The 26,032-nt window shown below is 40.3% G+C and overlaps 2 protein-coding genes across 3 annotated transcripts; one reads left to right on the top strand and one right to left on the bottom strand.

The window, feature by feature from the left end:
• Positions 1 to 619: 619 nt before the first annotated feature.
• On the bottom strand, positions 620 to 19,659 carry LOC133652315 (arrestin domain-containing protein 4-like). 2 transcript variants are annotated; one of them, XM_062050920.1, is made up of 7 exons: positions 19,310 to 19,659; positions 9,085 to 9,129; positions 8,932 to 8,992; positions 8,668 to 8,818; positions 7,621 to 7,717; positions 7,277 to 7,533; positions 620 to 1,473 (listed from the first exon to the last, which is right to left on the bottom strand). In XM_062050920.1, exons 1-7 carry the CDS (start codon positions 19,569 to 19,571, stop codon positions 1,225 to 1,227), a joined length of 1,122 nt encoding a protein of 373 aa, XP_061906904.1. In that variant the 5' UTR covers positions 19,572 to 19,659; the 3' UTR covers positions 620 to 1,224. The 2 variants fall into 2 exon arrangements, with proteins under 2 accessions (XP_061906904.1, XP_061906905.1); XM_062050921.1 differs by lacking the exon at positions 19,310 to 19,659 and adding an exon at positions 14,145 to 14,407.
• Positions 19,660 to 22,461: 2,802 nt separating this feature from the next.
• Positions 22,462 to 26,025, top strand: LOC133652314 (uncharacterized). Its single transcript, XM_062050919.1, is given in 1 exon segment — positions 22,462 to 26,025. A coding segment is annotated over 1 exon segment (1,416 nt). The 3' UTR covers positions 23,878 to 26,025.
• The last annotated feature ends 7 nt before the right edge of the window (positions 26,026 to 26,032 follow it).

Raw genomic sequence — 26,032 nt, 5'->3', positions numbered from 1 at the left:
CTTAATTTTCATGGCTATTTACGTTGTAGATTGCCACTGAAGGCATCAAAACTATGACACCTGTGAAGTGAAAACCATTTCAGGTGACTACCTCTTAAAGCTCATTGAGAGAATGCCAAGAGTGTGCAAAGCAGTAATCAGAGCAAAGGGTGGCTATTTTGAAGAAACTAGAATATAAAACATGTTCTCAGTTATTTCACCTTTTCTTTGTTAAGTACATAACTCCACACGTGTTAATTCATAGTTTTGATGCCTTCAGTGACAATCTACAATGTATATAGTCAGGAAAATTAAGAAAACGCATTGAATGAGAAGGTGTGTCCAAACTTTTGGCCTGTACTGTATATTGTGGCACAAGTCTGTTCAGAGATTTCAAAACAAACAACAATATTTTAAAATTAACTGGGAGCCAGTGAAGGGATGCTAAAATGTGTTCATGTTTTTTAGTGCCAGTTAAAGGGCGGGCAGCAGCATTTTGGACTAACTAGGGCGCTCTCGGGCCCCAACAATGGGCCACTTATGGTATCCCACTAACACACATTCACTTTCTGTTGTACTATGCAAAGTAGGCAAACCAAAATAAAGAAAAAGCAAAAAAAACACACCCAATTCCATCTAGTATTGTACGGTTACTCTTTATTGATACAGCATGTCAGTAAAATGCAGGACTGTATATCAGAAATATATGTGTTTGTGTGTATATATATATATATAGTCACGCATGCAGTATTACTTAGAAATGTAGAGGTTATGATGACCTAAATCCTCACTTTAGAAAAAAAAAAGATTAAAATGACCAAAATAGGGTCATTTACTCATGTTAAATTAAATCCATTTGAAAAAGTAAAAGTCTTGTGTCGACAAAATAGGAACATTGCAATAATGAAATGTTGGTCGACATTTAAAATGAGCCATTTACGTTGTAATATAAACTAAGATAGCAACAACAATGAAATGTAGGTTGGCATTTAAAATGAGCTTTATAAATATTTATGTAAACCAAAATAGCAAGAGTATTGGATGAATTACAGGTAAAACGTATTCTAAGACAAACTGAACGGTCCAGTAGTGATTGATGGAATGCTCTGAGAATACATTGACCTGTATGAATCCATAGACATCCATAGACAGGACTAGCAGTAGCGTACATGGTAGTAAAAAACTAAGTTACAATAATGAAATACAGGTCAACATCTTAAATGAAGAATAATCTGCGGACTACAGTCACTGATATTTATCCCCAAAGTCTGTGAACGTAGGGTACAATTCGTCAAAAGAAGGTGGCGGATCAAAAGGTTGTGACGGTGGTACCGTGTTCCAAAGTGGCAGGTTTTGGTCTCCGAAGGCTCCATATTCAAATCCAGCGGGAGTAGCAGACATGGTTGGTGCCATGGCAGACCCCTGAGGGGCTGGAAGGATGACGATGGGAAATTTGATCTCTGGGTCTGAAGCATATTTTACATCCAGATAAACCTAAGGGAAATGTAGCTGTGGTGAAAAGTTTGAATACTGTGGTGATTCTCAAAATGTGGTACGTGTACCACTAGTGGTTCATGAGCTCCAGCTAGTGGTACGCCAAAGAATCACTTCACTAAAGTACAGTGTTTTATTTTCTTAATTTCAAACACAGTGTTATTGTTCAAACTGTGTAATGGTACAGTGGCCAAAAATATTAAATATACTTAAATAATAAAACCTCCGCCTTGTTTTTAATGAATACTACTACGCTACTGTATTTTAATTTTGATAATTAGGGTGGTACATGGAGAGCCAAGTGTTTTCTGAAGTGATACTTTTGAGAACCGCTGCTCTCGTGTATTCTATAAGTCGGGTTCAGAAAAAAGTTGAGAGACATTGTTGTGAAATGAAAACCTATTTTTTTGAAGGAGTATCTTGATTGGCCAACATAAATCAACACAAAATAAGGGGAAAAAGAAAAACGTACAACATGGAAAGACAAGCAAAGAACGACATTACTTTGTTTTAATAAACAAAATGCCCACAAGCTTGGACAACAACCATGGTCTAATTTAATTTCACCAAAATATGAACACTTTGTGACCCGTTGAGATTTGTAGAAAAATTTAATTTTACCTTGCTTTACCATTCATGATTTTTTATTTTATTATTGGGTTTTCCTATATAATATAAGCGAAGCACATTGTCTTTCGAGAGCGGGGCTACAAGCTAGAACTGGATCTTGTGTGTAGAATAATTGAGTCTGTCTAAACTCTCTGCATTATTGCACTTTACATAAAAACACACAAGAAACATAGAAACAATTATGTATTTGTAGTTTCATTTCCATTTCTGTTAATAGGGTGCGGCTCAGATCAGAGTCGTGGATAAGGAGAGTAGGGATGGCCAACTCGGTTTCAGGCGATCTCCCCAATGATTGGTCAAAAGGCACTCACGTGACTACAGAGCGCCATGACTGCTACTAACTGTGAGCTGATGCCCTGTTTGTGGTGTTTCCACGTATTACAGCGTCTTGTGCGAGGTAAACATTTTGCGTTTTGTTTAGGAGAAAACACACAGAAGCCAATACAAATAATAACAGAATACATTTACAAATTAAAGAGATGGTTTGACAAGAACAGACTATTTTTGAACTACAGTAAAACTAAAAAGTCAAAAACTACAAAGTCAAACAAATACAAATAGACGGACATTGAAAGAGTAAAACAAACCAAATTGTGGGTGTTAGAATAGAAGAGAAAATGAACTGGAAATTTAAAAAAAAAATACAACAAAGTGACAAGAAATATGTCAATAATGAACAAAGCAAAATATGTTCTGGACCAAAAGTCACTCCATATTCTTAATGCTTGCCAGTGTTACCATATCTGAGTTATTGTGCAGAAAAATGTGCAAATAAGTACAAAAGTACACGTATTGACTTAGCCTGTTACAGAAAAGAAGGATCATAAGACATAATGAGTGAGACATAGAGTGATTACAAATACATTGGAGGCAGCACCACAGTTGACATACTGTATTTCACACACAAGTTCTCCGTGACTGTTGGTGCAAATCTTTTGACAAAAGGTTTTGACAAAACGAGGGTAACATATTATTTTTTTGGTCGTTCTGTGTATTTTTTTTACATTTGGTCACTTAAAAAATATAGGAATGTAGCGATCGAGTGAGTCAAATATGGCCGCAAAATTATACTTTCACTGTTCACAAAATAAAAGCGTGTTATACTGTAATTTTATGAGCTGGAGTATGTTTAGAGCTATATATAGATGTATTATTTTGGTTTATTTCCTCAGAAAAACTAACGACAAAATGACAGCAATCGCGTCCTTGGTAGCAGTCATGGCGCCTGTTGTTTAGTTAGCCATACTCTTTTTATAGATGGTAGAGCGGTCCTCCAGAAACTTAAGGGTTCCTGGTACAAATTCAGTTCTCGCCATCTTAGTCACTGCTGGTGTGTCCTTGGGCAAGACATTTTACCCACCTTGCTCCCAGTGCCACTAACACTTGTTTATTAATGTGTGTGGCAGGACTTCTTCATCTCAAAGGGATATTTCTTGGGTAAATAAAGGGTTTAAAAAAAATATTTCATCTTTAAGGATTTGACCAGCAGTGTATAGTTTTTATTTTTAATCTAAAAAAATACACAGAAGATGTTTTGTCTTTGGAATTTCATTCCATACTGTATCGAAAATGACCCGAACCGTGACTTAAAACCAAGGTACAAGTTTGGCATTACTACAAAACCTAATGTACATGAACAACAGTGAAAGTGTGTGGTGTTTTTCTTAATTAAACATACTATTTGTTTGGACTGTTACAATGAATGATACTGACATGTTTTAACAAAAAACGTTTTTAGTTAAGAAAGGACTCACACCAAGAGTAATTGTTCTCTCCTCCATTCCTGTATCACTTCACAGAGCAGCATGTATAGGCAGAAAAATAGTGAATTAAGCATGCCACCTGCTGGATGTTGTTGAGTCATGAACTCCATTGTGCTTCAGCAGGTAGTGACTAGACAATAACATTTTCATATAGAATGATCAAATTACACTTGATCAACAAGTGTTTTAATGATTATTACATATTAAATCAAACGAGCATGCATGCACAAGTATATCATTGATCATCATACAAATTATTTACCTACAGTACCGGCCAAAAGTTTGGACACACCTTCTCATTCAATGCATTTTCTTTATTTTCATGACTATTTACATTGTAGATTGTCACTGAAGGCTTTAAAACTATGAATGAACACATGTGGAGTTATGTACTTAACAAAAAAAAGGTGTAATAACTGAAAACATGATTTATATTCTAGTTTCTTCAAAATAGCCACCCCTTGCTCTGATTACTTTTTCGCACACTCTTGGCATTCTCTCGACAAGCTTCAAGAGGTAGTCACTTGAAATGGTTTTCACTTCAAAAGTGTGCTTGAAGCTCATAGAGAGAATGCCAAGAGTGTGCAAATCAGTAATTAGAGCAAAGGGTGGCTTTTTTGAAGAAAGTAGAATATAAAACATGTTTTCAGTTATTTCACCTTTTTTTGTTAAGTACATAACTCAACATGTGTTCATTCATAGTTTTGATGCCTTCAGTGACAATCTACAATGTAAATAGTCATGAAAAAAAAAAAACATTGAATGAGGAGAATGTGTGTCCAAACTTGTGGCCTGTACTCTATATTAGGTCTGTCTTCAAATAGTCTAATATTCAACGATTCGATTTGAAGGAGTCTGATTGGACTATCAACCCTGCTTCCCTCCCACAGAGTTAAGCATCATACAGAGGTGTGTTGGGATAGATAGATTCCATTCATCAGGTCTTTTCTGGTAAAAGATGCTTGTGTGCAGGAAAAATAGTTTTCAGAGAGGGTTCGACTGTCATGTCAGCCTTCTTCAGACATATCTCTTTGCGTGACTTGTCTAAAAAACAGAAGGCCTCCCACATCAAATCTATTTGTCTGCACACAAGAATCTTTCACCAATAGTGTTGGGAGGATGTTTCTACATGGGTGATGGAGGCTCATTGGGATGCGTCGCTGTCAGACATGGAGCTCACCTGGCCATCCATTGCCTTTGGCCAGCTGAATCCCGCCTTCGTAAATTTGACAGCACGCACTATCTTGCCTCAGAGGTGTTGCTCTCTTCATGCAAGTTAATGGTCCTTTCATAGGTTCACATACGATAACTTTGTTACGACTTTTACTTCCTCTATTCAGTCTCCTTTTGCTGCGCCAACTAAAGTTTTGCCTTTTTGACGTGGAAAAAGTTGCAAATTAGATTTCTGTTTTGTTCATTTTAATGAAAGACTGCATTCTTTTTACAAATGCTTAATTAAAAGGGCTGTTTGCAACCTTTGCGCGGGTACCTAAAGTTCTTTAAATTTCCAAAGTGTTTTAATCATTATATGCAGGCCTCTTACAGCATTCAGCACATAATGATGTAACTAGCTTTGTGCGTTGTTACCTAATGACAGTGATTTGGCAAGCTTACGTTAGGTATCATTGAATGTATATTCCATCATAACAACAGCATTCTAGTTGCATCCCTGGGAAATCCTAATGGTAACATTTATTAGCCGTTGGTGCTCTTGTTATATTTTTTGGTTTAAAAATGTACGTTGTTGATATTTTTTAAAAAGTATTTATATTTCCCTGTTACCTTTTCATGTTAATATTGTGGTGTATTGAGAGGGCCGAGCACAGATTACATTCATTTGAATTAATTTCAATGGGCTTGGCTGATTTAAGATACGATTGTTTTGAGTTACAAACTCGATCGTGAAATTAATTGTGCTCGTAAGTTTAGGTACCACTGTACTGCACATCATTTCCATCTGTTTATTTCTCTAAAATAAACAGCACTATACTTTTGGCTGTTCATTGACGATGGGCAAAATCTGAAATCAGATTTGACTTTTAAAATCCTCAGTCGCAGAGTGTCCTAATTCCAATTACAGTGGTACCTCAATTTAAGATGACCTCAATTTACAAGTAATCTTTTTTTATGCTTCAGATTGCAAGTATTACTTGAGATACAAGCCCACTTTTCCGCCGGTTGAAGTAGTATTTGTCCATGGATTGTGCTATTTGAGCAATTAAGAGTTGATATATTGTTACATGTTGCTGTTCCTACTTCATCTACTCAAGAATCAAACATAAGTTTTGATGAGACAGTTGATGTGCGAGTAAAACGCCGCTAAGGGAACGACACAATCCTGCCTTGCAACCACTGATGGTTCCAAAAGGGACAGTTAGTGTAAGGGATGAAGAAGCGGACGACCGAAGCAAAGAAACAAACCATTCAAAACATAAGGTTAGGTTAGGTTAGCCTATCCATGTGACAGCACCAGCCTTCATGCAGCCACAGTAAGCCAAACAACAAACATGTATCCATTGAAATGTTGAAAAGCTGGAGATGCTGTGTTTGTCGTAAACCAATTTGTTCTGTCTCAAAAAACTGGATGGTCTAGCATTACCTTAGGTCCACAGACATGCATATCACTTGTGGTCAACTTGTTGTCAAATACAGTACGTCCGTGTGGGACTGGACATAAACAGCGATTTCTTAGTTCCTATTATTTCATGCCACCATACCTTACCAACTTTATCCCACACAAGTTTACTCTCCAAGGTAAATGCTGAACAGTATTATTACAATAATTCATAAAACTACTGTAGGAGTTTGTAGTATATGCTATTTTAATGTTTTTAAAAAGTATTTCTAATATAAAAGTTAGTTTGTCTTTACATGTTAAAATGTTACATGTTAAAATGGGGTTGTTTTGGGAGGATAACAATGAGAAACCCGGCACATTGTTTGAGGCAGCTTGTGTCACAAATGGGATCTTAATAGTATCCGTTGTGCTAATCCTCATTGAGATTATATATATATATATATATAATATATATATATATATATATATATTATATATATATAATATATATATATATATATATATATATATATATATATATATATATATATATATATATATATATATATATATATATATATATATATGTATATATATATATATATATATATGTATATATATAAGGTTTCTCAATGTCATCCCATTAGGTTGAGTTTTTTCTTGCCCTGATGTGGGATCTGAGCCGAGGATGTCGTTGTGGCTTGTGCAGCCCTTTGAGACACTCGTGATTTAGGGCTATATAAGTAAACTTTGATTGATTGATTGATTGATTGATATATATGTGTGTGCATACATGACGTACAGTATATGTACTGTGATAAATAATTTTAAGATTATAAACAATAAACCTTACCCTTAGTCTGTACTCCGCTTTGAGGATGGTACAGTTGTAGATGGAAGGTTCCACATCATGGGGGATCGTGATGATCCGTGTGACTGTTTGGTTGGTAGATGGAGCAATAGGCTGTCCAACTTCTTTAAAGAGGTCTTTTGTATGAAGCCTTCTCTTCCCTCTTGCAAAGAAGCTGTGCTTACTGTAGATGCAGTACTTGGGTTTGATTTCACGAGAAGAGTTGTTCTGAATGATCGCCAAAACCTTTATACCCTCTCCTGTAACGCATAGCAGCATTGACTCAGTCCGTACACGCTAGATGTTCACTCGGGTTAGGGTAAGTCAATGTCACTGTGAAAACTCACCTTGGAAGAAACCTGTTTTTTCCAGACTGACATCCATAGCTACAGTTCCCGAGTTGAACAGTTTCATTTTTTTATCCTTAGACTCATGCTGAGGTGTCTGGAAAAAAAATACAGTTTTTAAAAATCACAGCAAACAACAAACAAACACTAAACCGACGTATGGCCCCAGCAAAAACGGACAAACTCTTCAGGCCAAAACTCAGCTGTCTACGGTCTACCTTCACCCTGCCATACTTTGAGGACAAAAAGGTACAGATTCTGTACAGGGAGGACGGATGGTACGAAAGAGGAGTGAGGGAAGCCATCTATGACAAATATCCCTGAACAACACTGTCCTTTCGACCATTCCTAAAAGACTGAAATTTAGCCTCCAACAGAAAACAGATGCTCCTTTTTTGCCATTTATTACAACTGAATGGAATGCCAACCTGGGTAATTCAGACTATATTGGGCTGATAGTGGTCTATCCACAGTGGTCGTTCTGCCACACAATACCTTAATGCTAACAGGGGGAAATTCCACTTTAACAACTGTTGTTGGAATTGACAATAAGATTGCTCTTTTGCATCTCAACAGTTGTTTTTCTCACTATGATAAGGCAGAACCAACCTTGCGCAGACACAACCTCCTGGTTTGGAGTATACATACAGTATTTGGGGTTTGGCATCAGCCGCTAGACTAGATCTGACCACTCTAAGTTTAAGACTATATCTAAACCAGTTTAAGTCTAAGTCTAAGACTAGATCTGACCAATCTAAGTTTAAGATTAAATATAAACCAGTTCAAGTTTAAGTCTATGACTAGATGGACTACTTGGATGAACGGCGAAATGTCTTCTAAGACAAACCAAAAAGTCCAGTTGCCATCGATTAAATGCCCTAAGATTGTAAGCTAACATGGTTGGGCAAGTTCCATTGTCCAAACAATACTTACTATCACACATTGCTCAATGCTGCACACTTCCACCTAAACTAGACATATTTTACCGACGTCATTCCAATAATACAAAGTCACATTTAAACGCCAGAGATGGAAGTCTTCACTTACCATTAGTCCCGGCACATTGTTTGAGGCAGCTTGTGTCACAAATGGGATCTTAATAGTATCCGTTGTGCTAATCCTCATCGATCTACTCAGCTTGGCTTCCAACAAGTACACAACTTTACCAACAGAACCTTTGAATGACGAGGGCATCTCCCTAATGAAGAGCATCAAACCAACAGGGGGCATTAGTTCATTGCTTTCAAATAGATTAACACCAAATGACAATCAATTATTCTTCTTGATCTGTGTTTATAAAAGTTGACTTACTGCATGGGGAACTGAAACCTGAAGGGGTAGACATGAATTCCTGCAGAAAGTACATTACTGGCTAAAAAAATAAAAAAAAACACAAGAAAAATAAATAAAAAACATTGCAATTAGCTAGCCTTGTAAGCTGGACAAGTATTTCATGCTACTTACATGTTTCTCCATCATGATTTTTCAACAGCGTTTGATCGTCAGCCCCTAGGTACAATAAAATTTACAAAATTAAAAATAAAGGTGATTAAGCCTTTGAATCCATTGCTCATAATGGTGGAATGCACTCCCACACAACTTCACCTTAGCTTTGTGTACTGTTAGTAAATGATAGCGATAACGTTCACTATAATGTATTGTCATTCGTAACAACAACAAGACTGCAAATCGTCCGTTGCTTCTCTGGAGCTAACATCTTGAACACCACTGGTTTATGTATTTCACCAAGAAGGCAAAGTGTTGCCACATGAAAGAAGAGTGTCTCTAAGCTCGGGATGTAACAGTGAACAGTATTATTGATAACTTCAATAAGACTCCCGAGGGTTAGTATTACTCTTTTAAATCAAAATTATTGAAACCCTGTGATTAATAAACTTTGATAAACTAACTGACTGACTGGCGCTAGCTTGCAAGCTTAAATGCTGACATTAATACAAGAGACTAACGTATTTCCCCATTAGGGACACTGTAACCCAATCAAAACCTGAATAAAGAAATTACATTGAACAACTAAGCTATTTAATTGCGCACGTTGAACCCATAAGCTGTGCTCTCTTGAGGTGTTTTTTACAGTGCGTTAAAGGATACTTATTAAGGAGGGACGCCACCACACTCGCCAGAACAATTTATCAGTGAAGCTTAAGAAACACAAAACATACAAAATAATGGGCTTTCTAACACTGTCTATTTATTTAGTTGTTAGTTTAAAACTCACTATGATACAGCTTATTTCCCAAGGAAAGCAGCTAGCGCGTTAATCACTAGCTAGCTTAAATGCTAACATGAAAACAAGACACATTAATGGCTTTTCTCACTTGCAAACAATACATGTTTTGCCTTCATTACTAAACAATCTTTACAATATTTACATAAGAAGATAAACATACTTTTAAAAATGTAAGGAAAATAATATGTCTCTTAAGAAGCCAGAACAAAATGTTATGCTTTTTTCTGCCAAGTGTATTGTGTGTCTTTTCATTTATTTATTTATTTAATTCCCACATTTATCAAATTAATGAAAATGCGTGCAAAACTGGACCTCAATTGCCCGATGGATAGGAGCTGGTCGGATCTCTCCGTGAGGTGTCTCGCTGCAGACAGCTACATTTTAGAACTGTCTGCATTACTTTATTTACAATAAATAAATCGATTATAGATGTTTACTAATCGATTCTGTAATCGTCCATGTCCAAATTGCGATGCATCTAAAAATCCATGATTTCCCCCACCTCTAATTATAAGCACGTTTAATAATACCGCGACACAAAATGATAATAATGATATTTAAATTTTAACATGATGTTTTAAAATAAAAATGTTCATATCGTTACAGCCCTACTCAAAGTTGAGTCTTCTTAGCACTTATAGAAGTGATACACGCTTCTTCTACACACGGTGGTTATGCCCTCCTGGGCTTGTGGTGGCGGACCTCCGCCTGGCGAATACTTGCATTTGATTTCCTACTAAATGCCAGACTAGGGGGCTTTGATTTTTATTGCGTACCTCCACTCGCTACCTCGGTAAATGGCAACACAGATCCATTCTGCTCATATTCCCTGGCAAGCCAAGTTATTGCAGTGTGTTATGGAGTACAGTTACGTGTACTGCCACACTTCAATAATAATTTGCCTCTGAGTAAGGGAGAACCAGAGAGCATCAAATCTGCATATGAGGCAGGACGCCACAAACAAATAAATATTAGGGAAGCACTGGCAGGCGCTCTCTTTCGGCATTGATTGCTAAGCTCTCACGGCAAAAATTAGTGAAGTGAAAATTAGAACGTGTACAGTATTTGGTACTGATGATACCGAAAAAAGCAGGTATCAATGTATTTTTGGCGTGTCGGTACCGAATTTGACGTGACTGTATTTTGACCTCCTCTCTGAGCTGCCACCTTACCGTGGTAGAGGAGTTTGCGTGTCCCAATGATCCTAGGAGCTATGTTGTCCGGGGGCTTTATGCCCCCTGGTAGGGTCTCCCAAGACAAACTGGTCCTAGGTGAGGGATCAGACAAAGAGCAGCTCGAAGACCTCAATGAGAAATAAAAACTATGGACCCAGATTTCCCTCGCCCGGACGCGGGTCACCGGGGCCCCCCTCTGGAGCCAGGCCCGGAGGTGGGGCACGATGGCGAGCGCCTGGTGGCCGGGCCTGTCCCCATGGGGCCCGGCCGGGCACAGCCCGAAGAGGCAACGTGGGTTCCCCCTCCAATGGGCTCACCACCCATAGCAGGGGTCATAGAGGTCGGGTGCAATGTGAGCTGGGCGGCAGCCGAAGGCAGGGCACTTGGCGGTCCGATCCTCGGCTACAGAAGCTAGCTCTTGGGACGTGGAACGTCACCTCGCTGGGGGGGAAGGAGCCTGAGCTAGTGCGCGAGGTGGAGAAGTTCCGACTAGACATAGTTGGACTCACTTCGACGCACAGCAAGGACTCTGGAACCAGTTCTCTCGAGAGGGGCTGGACTCTCTTCTACTCTGGCGTTGCTGGCAGTGAGAGGCGACGGGCTGGGGTGGCAATTCTTGTTGCCCCCCGGCTCAGAGCCTGCATGTTGGAGTTCAACCCGGTGGACGAGAGGGTAGCTTCCCTCCGCCTTCGGGTGGGGGAACGGGTCCTGACTGTGGTTTGCGCTTACGCGCCAAACCGCAGCTCAGAGTACCCACCCTTTTTGGATTCACTCGAGGGAGTACTTGAGAGTGCTCCCCCGGGTGATTCCCTCGTTCTACTAGGGGACTTCAACGCTCATGTTGGCAGCGACAGTGAAACCTGGAGAGGCGTGACTGGGAAGAATGGCTGCCCGGATCTGAACCCGAGCGGTGTTTTGTTATTGGACTTTTGTGCCCGTCACAGATTGTCCATAACGAACACCATGTTCAATCATAAGGGTGTCCATATGTGCATTTGGCACCAGGACACCCTAGGCCACAGTTACATGATCGACTTTGTAGTTGTGTCGTCAGATTTGCGGCCTCATGTTTTGGACACTCGGGTGAAGAGAGGGGCGGGGCTTTCTACCGATCACCACCTGGTAGTGAGTTGGCTGCGATGGTGGGGGAGGATGCCGGACAGACCTGGCAGGCCCAAACGCATTGTGAGGGTTTGCTGGGAACGTCTGGCAGAGTTTCCTGTCAGAGAGACTTTCAATTCCCACCTCCGGAAGAACTTTGAACATGTCACGAGGGAGGTGCTGGACATTGAGTCCGAATGGACCATGTTCCGCACCTCTATTGTCGAGGCGGCTGATTGGAGCTGTGGCCGCAAGGTAGTTGGTGCCTGTCGTGGCGGTAATCTTAGAACCCGTTGGTGAACACCGGCGGTGAGGGATGCCGTCAAGCTGAAGAAGGAGTCCTATCGGGTTCTTTTGGCTCATAGGACTCCTGAGGCAGCGGACAGGTACCGACAGGCCAAGCGGTGTGCGGCTTCAGCGGTCGTGGAGGCAAAAACTCGGACATGGGAGGAGTTCGGGGAAGCCATGGAAAACGACTTCCGGACGGCTTCGAAGTGATTCTGGACCACCATCCGCCGCCTCAGGAAGGGGAAGCAGTGCAGTATCAACACCGTGTACGGTGAGGATGGTGTTCTGCTGACCTCGACTGCGGATGTTGTGGATCGGTGGAGGGAATACTTCGAAGACCTCCTCAATCCCACCAACACGTCTTCCTATGAGGAAGCAGTGCCTGGGGAATCTGTGGTGGGCTCTCCTATTTCTGGGGCTGAGGTTGCTGAGGTAGTTAAAAAGCTCTTCGGTGGCAAGGCCCCGGGGGTGGATGAGATCCGCCCGGAGTTCCTTAAGGCTCTGGATGCTGTGGGGCTGTCTTGGTTGACAAGACTCTGCAGCATCGCGTGGACATCGGGGGCGGTACCTCTGGATTGGCAGACCGGGGTGGTGGTTCCTCTCTTTAAGAAGGGGAACCGGAGGGTGTGTTCTAACTATCGTGGGATCACACTCCTCAGCCTTCCCGGTAAGGTCTATTCAGGTGTGCTGGAGAGGAGGCTACGCCGGATAGTCGAACCTCGGATTCAGGAGGAACACTGTGGTTTCCGTCTTGGTCGTGGAACTGTGGACCAGCTCTATACTCTCGGCAGGGTCCTTGAGGGTGCATGGGAGTTTGCCCAACCAGTCTACATGTGTTTTGTGGACTTGGAGAAGACATTCGACCGTGTCCCTCAAAGTAAAGCCGCTGCTCCTCCACATCGAGAGGAGCCAGATGAGGTGGTTCGGGCATCTGGTCAGGATGCCACCCGAACGCCTCCCTAGGGAGGTGTTTAGGGCACGTCCGACCGGTAGGAGGCCACGGGGAAGACCCAGGACACGTTGGGAAGACTATGTCTCCCGGCTGGCCTGGGAACGCCTCGGGATCCCCCGGGAGGAGCTGGACGAAGTGGCTGGGGAGAGGGAAGTCTGGGCTTCCCTGCTTAAGCTGCTGCCCCCGCGACCCGACCTCGGATAAGCGGAAGAAGATGGATGGATGGATGGATTGATGTATTTTTGACAACCTTTTCCCGTAAAATTTTGCAACATCATAGAGCAACCGATTTAAGTTACTAATGTTAGCGTGAGAACAAGACCTAAGTATTAATCAAACACAAAGAATTGTTGCCTCTTCAAAAGTCAGTCAACTTTAATTTGGGCATCCCGCTCCTGTTGTTATGATCCGTTGCCCGGACCATGTTCTGTTTGTTTTGGACTCCCTCAGATCCTGTTTTGTACACCCTTGAGTTTGTTTTCAGTGACCATGGGTGCTTATTGTTTCCACCTGTCTCTGATTGGTGTTCGGGACGCTCACCTGTTTCCCGAGCACTGATCAGAGCGCTATTTAATACTGCCTTTTCCGGTCAGTCAGTCTGGCTTCCTAATTTGCTTCATGCAACAGTTGACGACGGTATTGATTCCTGCTATTTACATACTAGCTTCCACGCTAGCCCCCTTAGTTTTTGCCTTCCGTGCTTTGAGCACGTTTTTGTTTGTTCCTGCCTGATTTATTGCCTAAACAAATCATTTCCTACCTGCACGCTGTGTCCAAAATCCGTCTGCATCTTGGGAGAACGAACCCCGCATCACAATGCGCCCAGATCGTCACACATGTCTTTAAACTGTAGACCAGGGGTGTTAAACTCATTTTAGCTCAGGGGCCGCATGGAGGTATATCTATTACCACGCGGGCAGGACTAGTAAAATCATGGCATAACAATTTAAAAATAAAGACAACTTCAAAATTGTTTTCTTTGTCTTACTTTGGCCAAAAATAAAACAAGTACATTCTGAAAATGTACACATTACAAATAATCTTCTTGACGAAACACTTCAAGTTAGTTGAAAATTCTGAGAAAAAATTGGTGCAGTTTCAAAAACACCATGAAGAACACAATGAACTTAGACTTTGTCTCAGTGTATTTACGAAGCTATTAAATTTTAAGCGCTTCCTGTTTAGCATTCTCATGTTGGCAGTTCACCATTAAAGACGTGTTAGGAAAAGCAATCAAGTGTTTCCTCAAACCGCCACATTGGTGACATCCGCAACTGCCACAACACATGTATTTCTCATCATTCAAATATTACAATTACAATATTAACAAAACAATTATCAAAATGTATGTTTAACTTAAATACAAACTTAACCAATGTAAAGATGGTATATTTAAGCATAAAATAAAACAGAACAAACAACAAATGTAGAAACACACATTTTCACAATGGAGTTCAGGTTGCACATCGTGCCGTCAACATATTGCGAGCGCTGCACCGAACTCTAACTACAAAGATGATGGTCATGTTGACTTAAGTCTTTGCATCTTACCATTTCGTTATTTTATCTGTTAAGTGGATAATTTACAATAAAAGAAGGTATTTTGCATCGCTTCAGCATTAGTCTGCCGCCAGCCACAACAGCAGCATCTAATTAGTAGAATAGCAGTACCAATCCAGAGAGCGCTTAAAGTCAGCTGACACCTCATCTTTAAACAGTGTCATATGTGATGTGGGTTACACTGAAATTGCTATTGCGACATCCAGTGGACCCATTTAGAACAGCAGTGTGCGGACCTGATACAGCCATGCTGTAGACCTAAGATCCCTCAGGTCTGGCTCTCCTAGTGGCTTTGGACACTTTCTGTTTTGTTCCAGGAACTTGCAGTTGTTTTTGAAGATAGTTTGTGTTTTTGAGGTTTGCAGTGGTTTTCTTTAGCATTTGTTTTGATGATTATGTGCAGTACCTTAAATCGGAGCATTTTGCAATTATTTTTAATGTATTTTTATTTTGTACTTGTCTTAATCTTTTTGTATGTGTTTTTTCACTTTTCTCAACTTTTCTTCAAAAGCCTAACCAGGGACGAGGGTTGCAAATTAGCCTGTGGCTAGAAGTCTTATGTACTTTGACATCGGTTACCTATGGGTAACAATGTTTAATTGTACTGTCCCTGTCAAATAAATTAAAAAAAATATGCATGTAAGATATTTTTTACAAACAAATTGATGGATAATTTTGTTTGAAAATGTTAGCATTTAATATAGCCAACGATTAGTGTGCTAGCTGCCTCGCCAGGAAATAGCAATATCACTGTAAGTTTTTCAAATCGGGTAATCAATCCCGGTTGTACAATAATTACAATTTGAAACGGTAACACTAACCGTCAGGAATTTTACCACAGTTGACCATTTTAACAGTTATCGTAACATCTCTATTCCAGGTTTTTAACAGGCCAAATAAAATGATGTGTCAAACCAGATCTGGCCCCAGAGCTTTGAGTTTGACAGCTGTGGTACACAAAGTCTGTGAAGTGAAGTGAATTACATTTACGTATATAGCGCTTTTTCTCAAGTGACTCAAAGCGCTTCACATTGTGAAACCCAATATCTAAGTTACATTTAAACCAGTGTGGGTGGCACTGGGAGCAGGTGGGTAAAGTGTCTTGCCCAAGGACACAACGGCAGTGACTAGGATGGCGGAGCGGGGATCGAACCTGCAACCCTCAAGTTGCTGGCACGGCCGCTCTACCAACTGAGCTATACAGTCCTGTGTGCCAGTTCTTCTCCAGGAAAAGCGTATTTTTTTTGTAAAAGTCCTCCTTATAAATAATTTTGTCTCCTCTGACTCATAAATGTTGGATACTCGTGTTAAACAATACCAAAGCCTCCAATCATAGAGTTATGCATTTTGGCGTGAGCTTGTACCCAGTTTTGGATGCCTCTGTTCGCGGAATGTTGCAGTCTGGCAGGTGGATGTACTTATTTAGACATTAAGTCATGCTTTCTGCATGGAGGAGGAGCACCTCTCTCTTTGCTTCAGGCCATGAGGAAACTGGAGGGATAAAGTATTATTTTCAAATAATCTTGGCATGTGCAGGATAGATAAACAGACTTTTATTCATCCCACAAAGGGGAAATTATATGATTGTAGTGCAGCTTTTTACATACAGTAACAAAGAAAAATGTAATCAAAACTAAAAAATAATACATATTGCACACGACTGCACTATATTTGGATTAAAATACAATACATTATCTTAAGACCCGTATTGCACACCAAGAAAAAAAAGCTCACAGTAATAGCATGCAGCGACACGTGTTGCTAAAATCAGCAGTTTTTTATACACGTTCTAAATCGATCAGAAAGTGTGCATGTTTGCTTAATGTTGTGACCGGGTGAATCTCTATAACGTTAGTATGAAATGTACTTTTGACCGTGTCAGGAAAAAAATAGCAGGAGGGTTTATTTATATACAGTACAGGCCAAAAGTTTGGACACACCTTCTCATTTAATGTGTTTGCTTTATTTTTATGACTATTTACATTGTAGATTGTCACTGAAGGCATCAAAACTATGAATGAACACATGTGGAGTTATGTACTTAACAAAAAAAAGGTGAAATAACTGAAAACATGTTTGATTCTAGTTTCTTCAAAATAGCCACCCTTTGCTCTGATCACTGCTTTGCACACTCTTGGCATTCTCTTGATGAGCTTCAGCACACCTGTGAAGTGAAAACCATTTCAGGTAACTACCTCTTGAAGCTCATCGAGAGAATGCCAAGAGTGTGCAAAGCAGTACTCAGAGCAAAGGGTGGCTATTTGGAAGAAACTCGAATATAAAACATGTTTTCAGTTATTTCACCTTTTTTTTGTTAAAGGCCTACTGAAACCTACTACTACCGACCACGCAGTCTGATAGTTTATATATCAATGATGAAATCTTAACATTGCAACACATGCCAATACGGCCGGGTTAACTTATAAAGTGACTTTTAAAACTTCCCGGGAAATATCCGGCTGAAACGTCGCGGTATGATGGCGTAGGCGCGTGACGAAGTCAGAGTAACGGAAGTTATGGTACCGGTAGAATCCTATACAAAAAGCTCTGTTTTCATTTCATAATTCCACAGTATTTTGGACATCTTTTGCAATTTGTTTAATGAACAATGAAGGCTGCAAAGAAGGCAGTAGTAGGTGGGATCGGTGTATTAGCAGCGGACTACAGCAACACAACCAGGAGGACTTTGTTGGAGCGCTAGCCGCGCTAACCGCCGACCTCACCTTGACTTCCTACGTCTCCGGGCCGCCAAACGCATCGGGTGAAGTCCTTCGTCCTTCTGCCGATCGCTGGAACGCAGGTGAGCACGGGTGTTGAGTAGATGAGGGCTGGCTGGCGTAGGTGGAGAGCTAATGTTTTTAGCATAGCTCTGTGAGGTCCCGTTGCTAAGTTGCTAAGTTAGCTTCAATGGCGTCGTTAGCACAGCATTGTTAACCTTCGCCAGCCTGGAAAGCATTAACCGTGTATTTACATGTCCACGGTTTAATAGTATTGTTGATTTTCTATCTATCCTTCCAGTCAGAGGTTTATTTTTTTGTTTGTATATGCAGTTAAAGCACGATGCTATCACGTTAGCTCGTAGTTAAAGAATTTCGCCGATGTATTGTCGTGGAGATAAAAGGCACTGAATGTCCATTTCGCGTTCTCGACTCTCATTTTCAAGAGGATATAGTATCCGAGGTGGTTTAACATACAAATCCGTGATCCACAATAAAAAAAGGAGAGTGTGGAATCCAATGAGCCAGCTTGTACCTAAGTTACGGTCGGAGCGAAAAAAGATACGTCCATCACTGTCTCTCAAGTCCTTCACTGTAACGTTCCTCATCTACGAATCTTTCATCCTCGCTCAAATTAATGGGGTAATCATCACTTTCTCGGTCCGAATCTCTCTCGCTCCATTATAAACAATGGGGAATTGTGAGGAATACTAGCTCCTGTGACGTCACGCTACTTCCGGTACAGGCAAGGCTTTTTTTTATCAGCGAGCAAAAGTTGCGAACTTTATCGTCGATTTTCTCTATTAAATCCTTTCAGCAAAAATATGGCAATATCACGAAATGATCAAGTATGACACATAGAATGGATCTGCTATTCCCGTTTAAATAAAAAAAAAATCATTTCAGTAGGCCTTTAAGGACATACAATACAATAGTCATGAAAATAAAGAAAACGCATTGAATGTATGTTTAAACGGTTTACACTTTCAACAGATACATTGTGATGCTTTCAGAGTGAATGGGGCGTGTTTTTTTTAAATTTGCAATCTGGGAACGCCTCCAGAGTTGAAAATCTTGCAGACACACTAAAAAAACAGGTTATAAGGGTAACTGTGGAACTAGATTTAAGCACAATTGACACCAAAGCATATCCAATGGTCCCCTCCAAGGTTTCTCATTGTCATCCCATTGGGTTGAGTTTTTTCTCGCCCTGATGTGGGATCTGAGCCAAGGATGTCGTTGTGGCTTGTGCAGCCCTTGATTTAGGGCTATATAAATAAACTTTGATTTTATTAACACACATTTTCCCCAGGCCACAAAGAATGATGTGGCGGGCCACATGTGGCCCCCGAGCCTTGAGTTTGACACCAGTGTCATAGGTGTTGGTAATACTATCTGTGTTTAGCCTCTGCCCTCCTAGAAAGGCAATGCTTATACTGTATAAAGTTTACGATGGCACATTTGCACAAATCAACATTAGTTTCAAATACCAACAGGTTTTTTTTGGAAAATAAATGTCAACGAGTAGGGAGAAAATATAAATGTTTTTGTTTTGTGACTACAAGCAATGCGCGACTCGCCTGTGGTTAGTGTACCGTGTAGCGGCTCAAAAGAAGCCATAGTAAGCGTGGAAGTCAGAAGAACTTACCGGCGGTGTCGTTGCTTCCAAGGAAGTAATTTCTGACGCTGAAATACTTGTCCTTGGAGTGATAAGTGACGGTAGTTTGACCGTGTCTCTCCGTCCACAACACCTCGGCTTTCCCCTTAAACTTCACGTACAAATACTGCACTTTGCAGTCTTTGCTGAGTTGCAATGTGACATTACCACAAATACTGTCGCCATTTCTGAAGGTGTTAGAATCTCCCTTCTCCTCGTACGTCACTTTCAGGCTGGTCACTGTGCTCGGCATGCTGGTGGAAGCGATCCGATGTTTATTACGCAAACCTCGGCTCGCAACGGTCACCAACACCCACTTCCGCCATGGGGGCGTCTCACACTCGCCCTGCTGGATATGTGTTTACACTTTAAGAAATAATAACCGCATTTATATCCATGGACGACCGTTTACTCTGGAAATAAAACATAACACCACAGATAAAAGTAATTATTATAAAATATTAATGCCAAACTTATAAAATAAAAAAAAGTCATATTTAAAAATTGTTTTACGTCAAAATACAAAAATATAAGATTAAAAGTCACATTCATGAGATAAAAAGGTGAAATTATGAGTTAAAAAAATCATAATTATGACATTAAAAAATGTAATTATGAGATGAGAGTCAAAACAATGAAATGAGAAAGAAAGTCCAATTTCAGAGATATATTTTTTTTTTTCGAAATTATGAGATTTAAAAAAATGAAATTATGATCTAATAAAGCAGAAATTATGAGATAATAAAAAGTCCCAGTTATTGGAAAAAAGTTGAATTATAAAATAAAAAATTTAAATTATGAGATTTAAAAAAGAAAATTATGAGATAAGTGCATTGGCATTGTTAGGCCTATTTTAGGGGGGCTCAATCTATTTATATAATAGATTGTATTTGTAATCTACTTTACATTTGAGTCCAAATCTCAAAGTGCTACAGAATTACAACCATTGGCGTTGTTAGGCCTATTTTGGCGTTGTAATAAATACATTTTAAAAAATGGCTTATCAATAAGCCATTTGTTTTATTTGAGATATATATATATATATATATATATATATATATATATATATATATATATATATATATATATATATATATATATATATATATATATATATACCAATAATCAACATGACCCACAACATCCTCTAGTATAACTTTAAGTCTTTCATATATATATATATATATATATATATATATATATATATATATATATATATATATATATATATATATATATATATATATATATATATATATATATATATATATATATATATATATATACATATATATATATATATATATATATATATATATATACATATATATATGAAAGACATATATATATATATATATATATATATATATATATACATATATATATATATATATATATATATATATATATATATATATATATATATATATATATATATATATATATATATATATATATATATATATATATATATATATATATATTCATATATATATGAATATATCATTCATCCCATTAAAAGGGGTGGGGGAGTCGCACTAATATACAACAAAAACTTTAACCTTACCTCGAACCCAAATAATAAATATAACTCATTTGAGATGCTTACTATGAGGTTTGTCACACCGCTGCCTCTCCACCTGGCTGTTATCTACCGCCCCCCAGGGCCCTATTCGGACTTTATCAGTGAATTCTCAGAGTTCGTTGCTGATCCAGTGACGCACGCCGACAATATAATCAGATGGCAAAATGGCGGCGCATTGAAATGCAGCAGCTTGAAGACGCTCTTGGGAGTGTAGAGCGATTTGGCAAAAAACACCCGTCATTTCTGTCAATTTCATGGCTGGCTCAAAGCGTGAACACTCTGTGATCACATAGACAATTTTGGATGTGGATAGATCGGGTCGTTATAGACTGAAAGATGCATGTACGGTGGACCTCCTCGCTTGCATGGGAATACTTTGCGGGCTACATCGAGTGGCCTTTGTAGCAGCAGAGTCAAGTACTAGCGGGGACCGTCAATGGAGGCGACGTAAGCGGTGTGAGCGGAAGCAGAAGCAGGGATGCAGAGCGGGGCTAACAACAAAGGGAAAAGCTAATCCCCAAAGAAGCGTGGAGTGTCCGGGTAAGGAGTCATTTAAACTAGAACTAGCCGGCGCCAGGCTAGGTAATCCCTGCACACATAGAAATTGTTTGTGAGGCCAGGGGAAGGCAAAGGAGACACCAGCGAACGAGGCACCCGCAGTGTCCTCTCTCTGGCAAGGGACTGGAGTATGAGGGCTGATATCGGCAAACAGCTCCAGTTCCCCCGTGAGATCACCATCACTTCACTCCGCCCAGACATCGTGCTGTGGTCTGCTGTTACCAAGTCTGCCATGCTGATCGAGCTCACCATCCCCTGGGAGGAGGGAATCCAGGCAACCTACGAGCGCAAAGCAGCCAAATATGCAGATCTGGCTGCTGAGTGCAGAGAGGCAGGCTGGTCCACTACCATCTACCCTGTGGAAGTAGGCTGTCGGGGCTTCGTCTGTACATCAACTTTAAGGCTGCTCCGAGATGTGGGAACGACTGGGGCTAAGCTCCAAAGGGAAATCAAGGCCCTTGCTGAGGAAGCAGAAAAAGGAAGCTTCTGGTTGTGGCTGAGGAGGAGGGATAAGTACTGGGGGTCGAGGCAATAAGATGGGTCAGCTGCAGGGGGTGGCAGGGAGACGTCCCTGCCACCGCTCCGCCACCAGGAGGCGTTCCGGGGTTAAAGAGAGCGAAACTCCAATGAGCGGTGGTCCCCGGCTGATGACCCTGCAGCTGACCCAAGGCGCTGTAGGAGGCGCGTCAGGCATATTTGCCCAGCAGAAACAATACCATAGCTGTACAATCAATCTCTTAGAATAAAACACAACTCACATAATGTTTTTTCTTTTGTGACCGTGTCAGAGGCAGACATACATTGTACTGAGGTAGCTAACTATGATGCGTTCAGTTTATCGCAGCATCAAGCAAACAATCTGAAAATTCCCATCGTATCAATTCCTAGATATGGTCGAAACTATTTAAAGTGCACTACGCATAATAAACGCAACATTATTAATATTGCTACTTCGGATAATTTCAACAAACAATCCTCAAAACAGCCCACTACCTATAATATGGGCTTTTTAAACATAAGATCATTATCTTCCAAAAAATTATTAGTTAATGAGGTCATTAGAGACAACAAACTTGACGTCGTTGGTCTCGCCGAGACCTGGCTCAAACCAGACGATTTTTTTGTGCTAAATGAGGCATCTCCTCCTAACTATACGAATGCACATGTTGCCCGTCCTCTTAAAAGGGGAGGGGGTGTCGCACTAATATACAATGAAAACTATAATTTTACACCTAACCTAAATAATAAATATAACTCGTTTGAGGTGCTCACTATGAGGTTTGTCACACCGCTACCTCTCAACCTGGCTGTTATCTACCGCCCCCCTGGGCCCTATTCGGACTTCATCAGTGAATTCTCAGAGTTTGTTGCTGATCTAGTGACGCACGCCAACAATATAATCATAATGGGGGACTTTAATATCCATATGAATACCCCATCGGACCCTCCATGCGTGGCGCTCCAGACTATAATTGATAGCTGTGGTCTTACACAAATAATAAATGAACCCACGCATCGCAACGGTAATATGATAGATCTAGTGCTTGTCAGGGGTGTCACCACCTCTAAAGTTACGATACTCCCGTACACTAAAGTAATGTCCGATCATTACCTTATAAAATTCGAAGTTCTGACTCATTGTCAACAAACTAATAATAATAATAATAACTACTATAGCAGCCGCAACATTAATGCTGCCACAACGACGACTCTTACTGACCTACTGCCTTGGGTAATGGCACCATTCCCAAATTATGTGGGCTCTATTGATAACCTCACTAACAACTTTAATGACGCCCTGCGTGACACCATTGATATTGTAGCACCGCTAAAGCTAAAAAGGGCCCCTAAAAGGCGTACCCCATGGTTTACAGAAGAAACTAAAGCCCAGAAATGATCATGTAGAAAGCTGTAACGCAAGTGGCGTGCGACTAAACTTGAGGTTTTCCATCAAGCATGGAGTGATAGTTTAATAACTTATAAACGCATGCTTACCTCAGCTAAAGCTAAATATTACTCAAATCTCATCCACCTCAACAAAAATGATCTTACATTTTTGTTTAGTACAGTAGCATCGCTAACCCAACAAGGGACTACTCCCAGTAGCTCCACCCACTCAGCAGATGACTTCATGAATTTCTTTAATAAGAAAATTGAAGTCATTAGAAAAGAGATTAAAGACAACGCATCTCAGCTACAACTGGGTTCTATTAACACAGATACGACTGTATATACGACGGACACTGCCCTCCAAAATAGTTTCTCTCTCTTTGATGAAATAACATTGGAGGAATTGTTAAAATGTGTAAATGGGACAAAACAAAGAACATGTTTACTTGACCCAATTCCTGGGAAACTTATCAAGGAGCTTTTTGTATTATTAGGTCCATCAGTGTTAAATATTATTAACTTATGACTTTCCTCTGGCACTGTTCCCCTAGCATTCAAAAAAGCGGTTATTCATCCTCTACTCAAAAGACCTAACCTCGATCCTGACCTCTTGGTAAACTACCGGCCGGTGTCCCAACTTCCGTTTATCTCGAAAATCCTCGAAAAAATTGTCGCACAGCAGCTAAATGAACACTTAGCGTCTAACAATCTCTGTGAACCTTTTCAATCCGGTTTCAGGGCAAATCACTCTACGGAGACAGCCCTCGCAAAAATGACTAATGATATATAGCTAACGATGGATTCTGATGCGTCATCTATGTTGCTGCTTCTTGATCTTAGCTCCGCTTTCGATACTGTTGATCATAATAATTTATTAGAGCGTATCAAAACGCGTATTTGGATGTCAGACTTAGCCTTGTCTTGGTTTAACTCTTATCTTACTGACAGGAATGCAGTGACTCTCCCATTATAATGTGACCTCGGACTATGTTAAGGTAACGTGCGGAGTTCCCCAGGGTTCGGTTCTTGGCCCTGCACTCTTTAGTATTTACATGCTGCCGCTAGGTGACATCATACGCAAATACGGTGTTAGCTTTCACTGTTATGCTGATGACACTCAACTCTACATGCCCCTAAAGCTGACCAACACGCCGGATTGTAGTCAGCTGGAGGCGTGTCTTAACGAAATGAAACAATGGATGTCCGCTAACTTTTTGCAAAAAGAAAACGGAAATGCTGATTATCGGTCCTGCTCAACACCGACATCTATTTAATAATACCACCTTAACATTTGACAACCAAACAATTAAACAAGGCGACTCGGTAAAGAATCTGGGTATTATCTTCGACCCAACTCTCTCATTTGAGTCACACATTAAGAGTGTTACTAAAACGGCCTTCTTTCATCTCCGTAATATCGCTAAAATTCGTTCCATTTTGTCCACAAGCGATGCTGAGATCATTATCCATGCGTTCGTTACATCTCGTCTCGATTACTGTAACGTGTTATTTTCGGGCCTCCCTATGTCTAGCATTAAAAGATTACAGTTGGTACAAAATGCGGCTGCTAGACTTTTGACAAAAACAAGAAAGTTTGATCATATTACGCCTATACTGGCTCACCTGCACTGGCTTCCTGTGCACCTAAGATGCGACTTTAAGGTTTTACTACTTACGTATAAAATACTACACGGTCAAGCTCCTGCCTATCTTGCCGATTGTATTGTACCATATGTCCATACCATCACAGATGCTGGCTTTTCAACTTTGCGCCTATAACAATCCGGATGGTTCTCTTCCTCTTTGGTCCGGAGGACACGACGTCCACAGTTTCCAAAAACAATTTCAAATGTGGACTCGTCAGACCACAGAAGACTTTTCCACTTTGTATCAGTCCATCTTAGATGAGCTCAGCCCCAGCGAAGCCGACGGCGTTTCTGGATGTTGTTGATAAACGGTTTTCACCTTGCATAGGAGAGTTTTAACTTGCACTTACAGATGTAGCGACCAACTGTAGTTACTGACAGTGGCTTTCTGAAGTGTTCCTGAGCCCATGTGGTGATATCCTTTACACACTGATGTCGCTTGTTGATGCAGTACAGCCTGAGGAATTGAAGGTCACGGGCTTAGCTGCTTACGTGCAGTGATTTCTCCAGATTCTCTGAACCCTTTGATGATATTACGGACCGTAGATGGTGAAATCCCTAAATTCCTTGCAATAACTGGTTGAGAGTGGATTTTTTCTTAAACAGTTCAACAATTTGCTCACGCATTTGTTGACAAAGTGGTGACCCTCGCCCCATCCTTGTTTGTGAATGACTGAGCATTTCATGGAATCTACTTTTATACCCAATAATGGCACCCACCTGTTCCCAATTTGCCTGTTCACCTGTGGGATGTTCCAAATAAGTGTTTGATGAGCATTCCTCAACTTTATCAGTATTTATTGCCACCTTTCCCAACTTATTTGTCACATGTTGCTGGCATCAAATTCTAAAGTTAATGATTATTTGCAACAAAAAAAAATTGTATTAGTTTGAACATCAAATATGTTGTCTTTGTAGCATATTCAACTGAATATCGGTTGAAAATGATTTGCAAATCATTGTATTCCGTTTATTTTTACATCTAACACAATTTCCCAACTCATATGGAAACGGGGTTTGTATGTGTATACGTGT

Source organism: Entelurus aequoreus, linkage group LG06, assembly GCF_033978785.1.
Source record: "Entelurus aequoreus isolate RoL-2023_Sb linkage group LG06, RoL_Eaeq_v1.1, whole genome shotgun sequence".
NCBI lineage: Eukaryota > Metazoa > Chordata > Actinopteri > Syngnathiformes > Syngnathidae > Entelurus > Entelurus aequoreus.
Note: the sequence above shows the minus strand (reverse complement) of the source record. Positions and strands in the feature narration are given on the sequence as shown.

Bases quoted from the DNA above. Each gene is read 5' to 3' on its own strand.
- LOC133652315 (XM_062050920.1), bottom strand. From the start codon at position 19,571: ATGCCGAGCACAGTGACCAGCCTGAAAGTGACGTACGAGGAGAAGGGA. The intron at 9,130-19,309 runs GTAAGTTCTTCT...TATTGTACCTAG, and splicing joins TGGAAGCAACGACACCGCCG to GGGCTGACGATCAAACGCTG. The intron at 7,718-8,667 runs GTAAGTGAAGAC...TTTTTTTTCCAG, and splicing joins ACAATGTGCCGGGACTAATG to ACACCTCAGCATGAGTCTAA.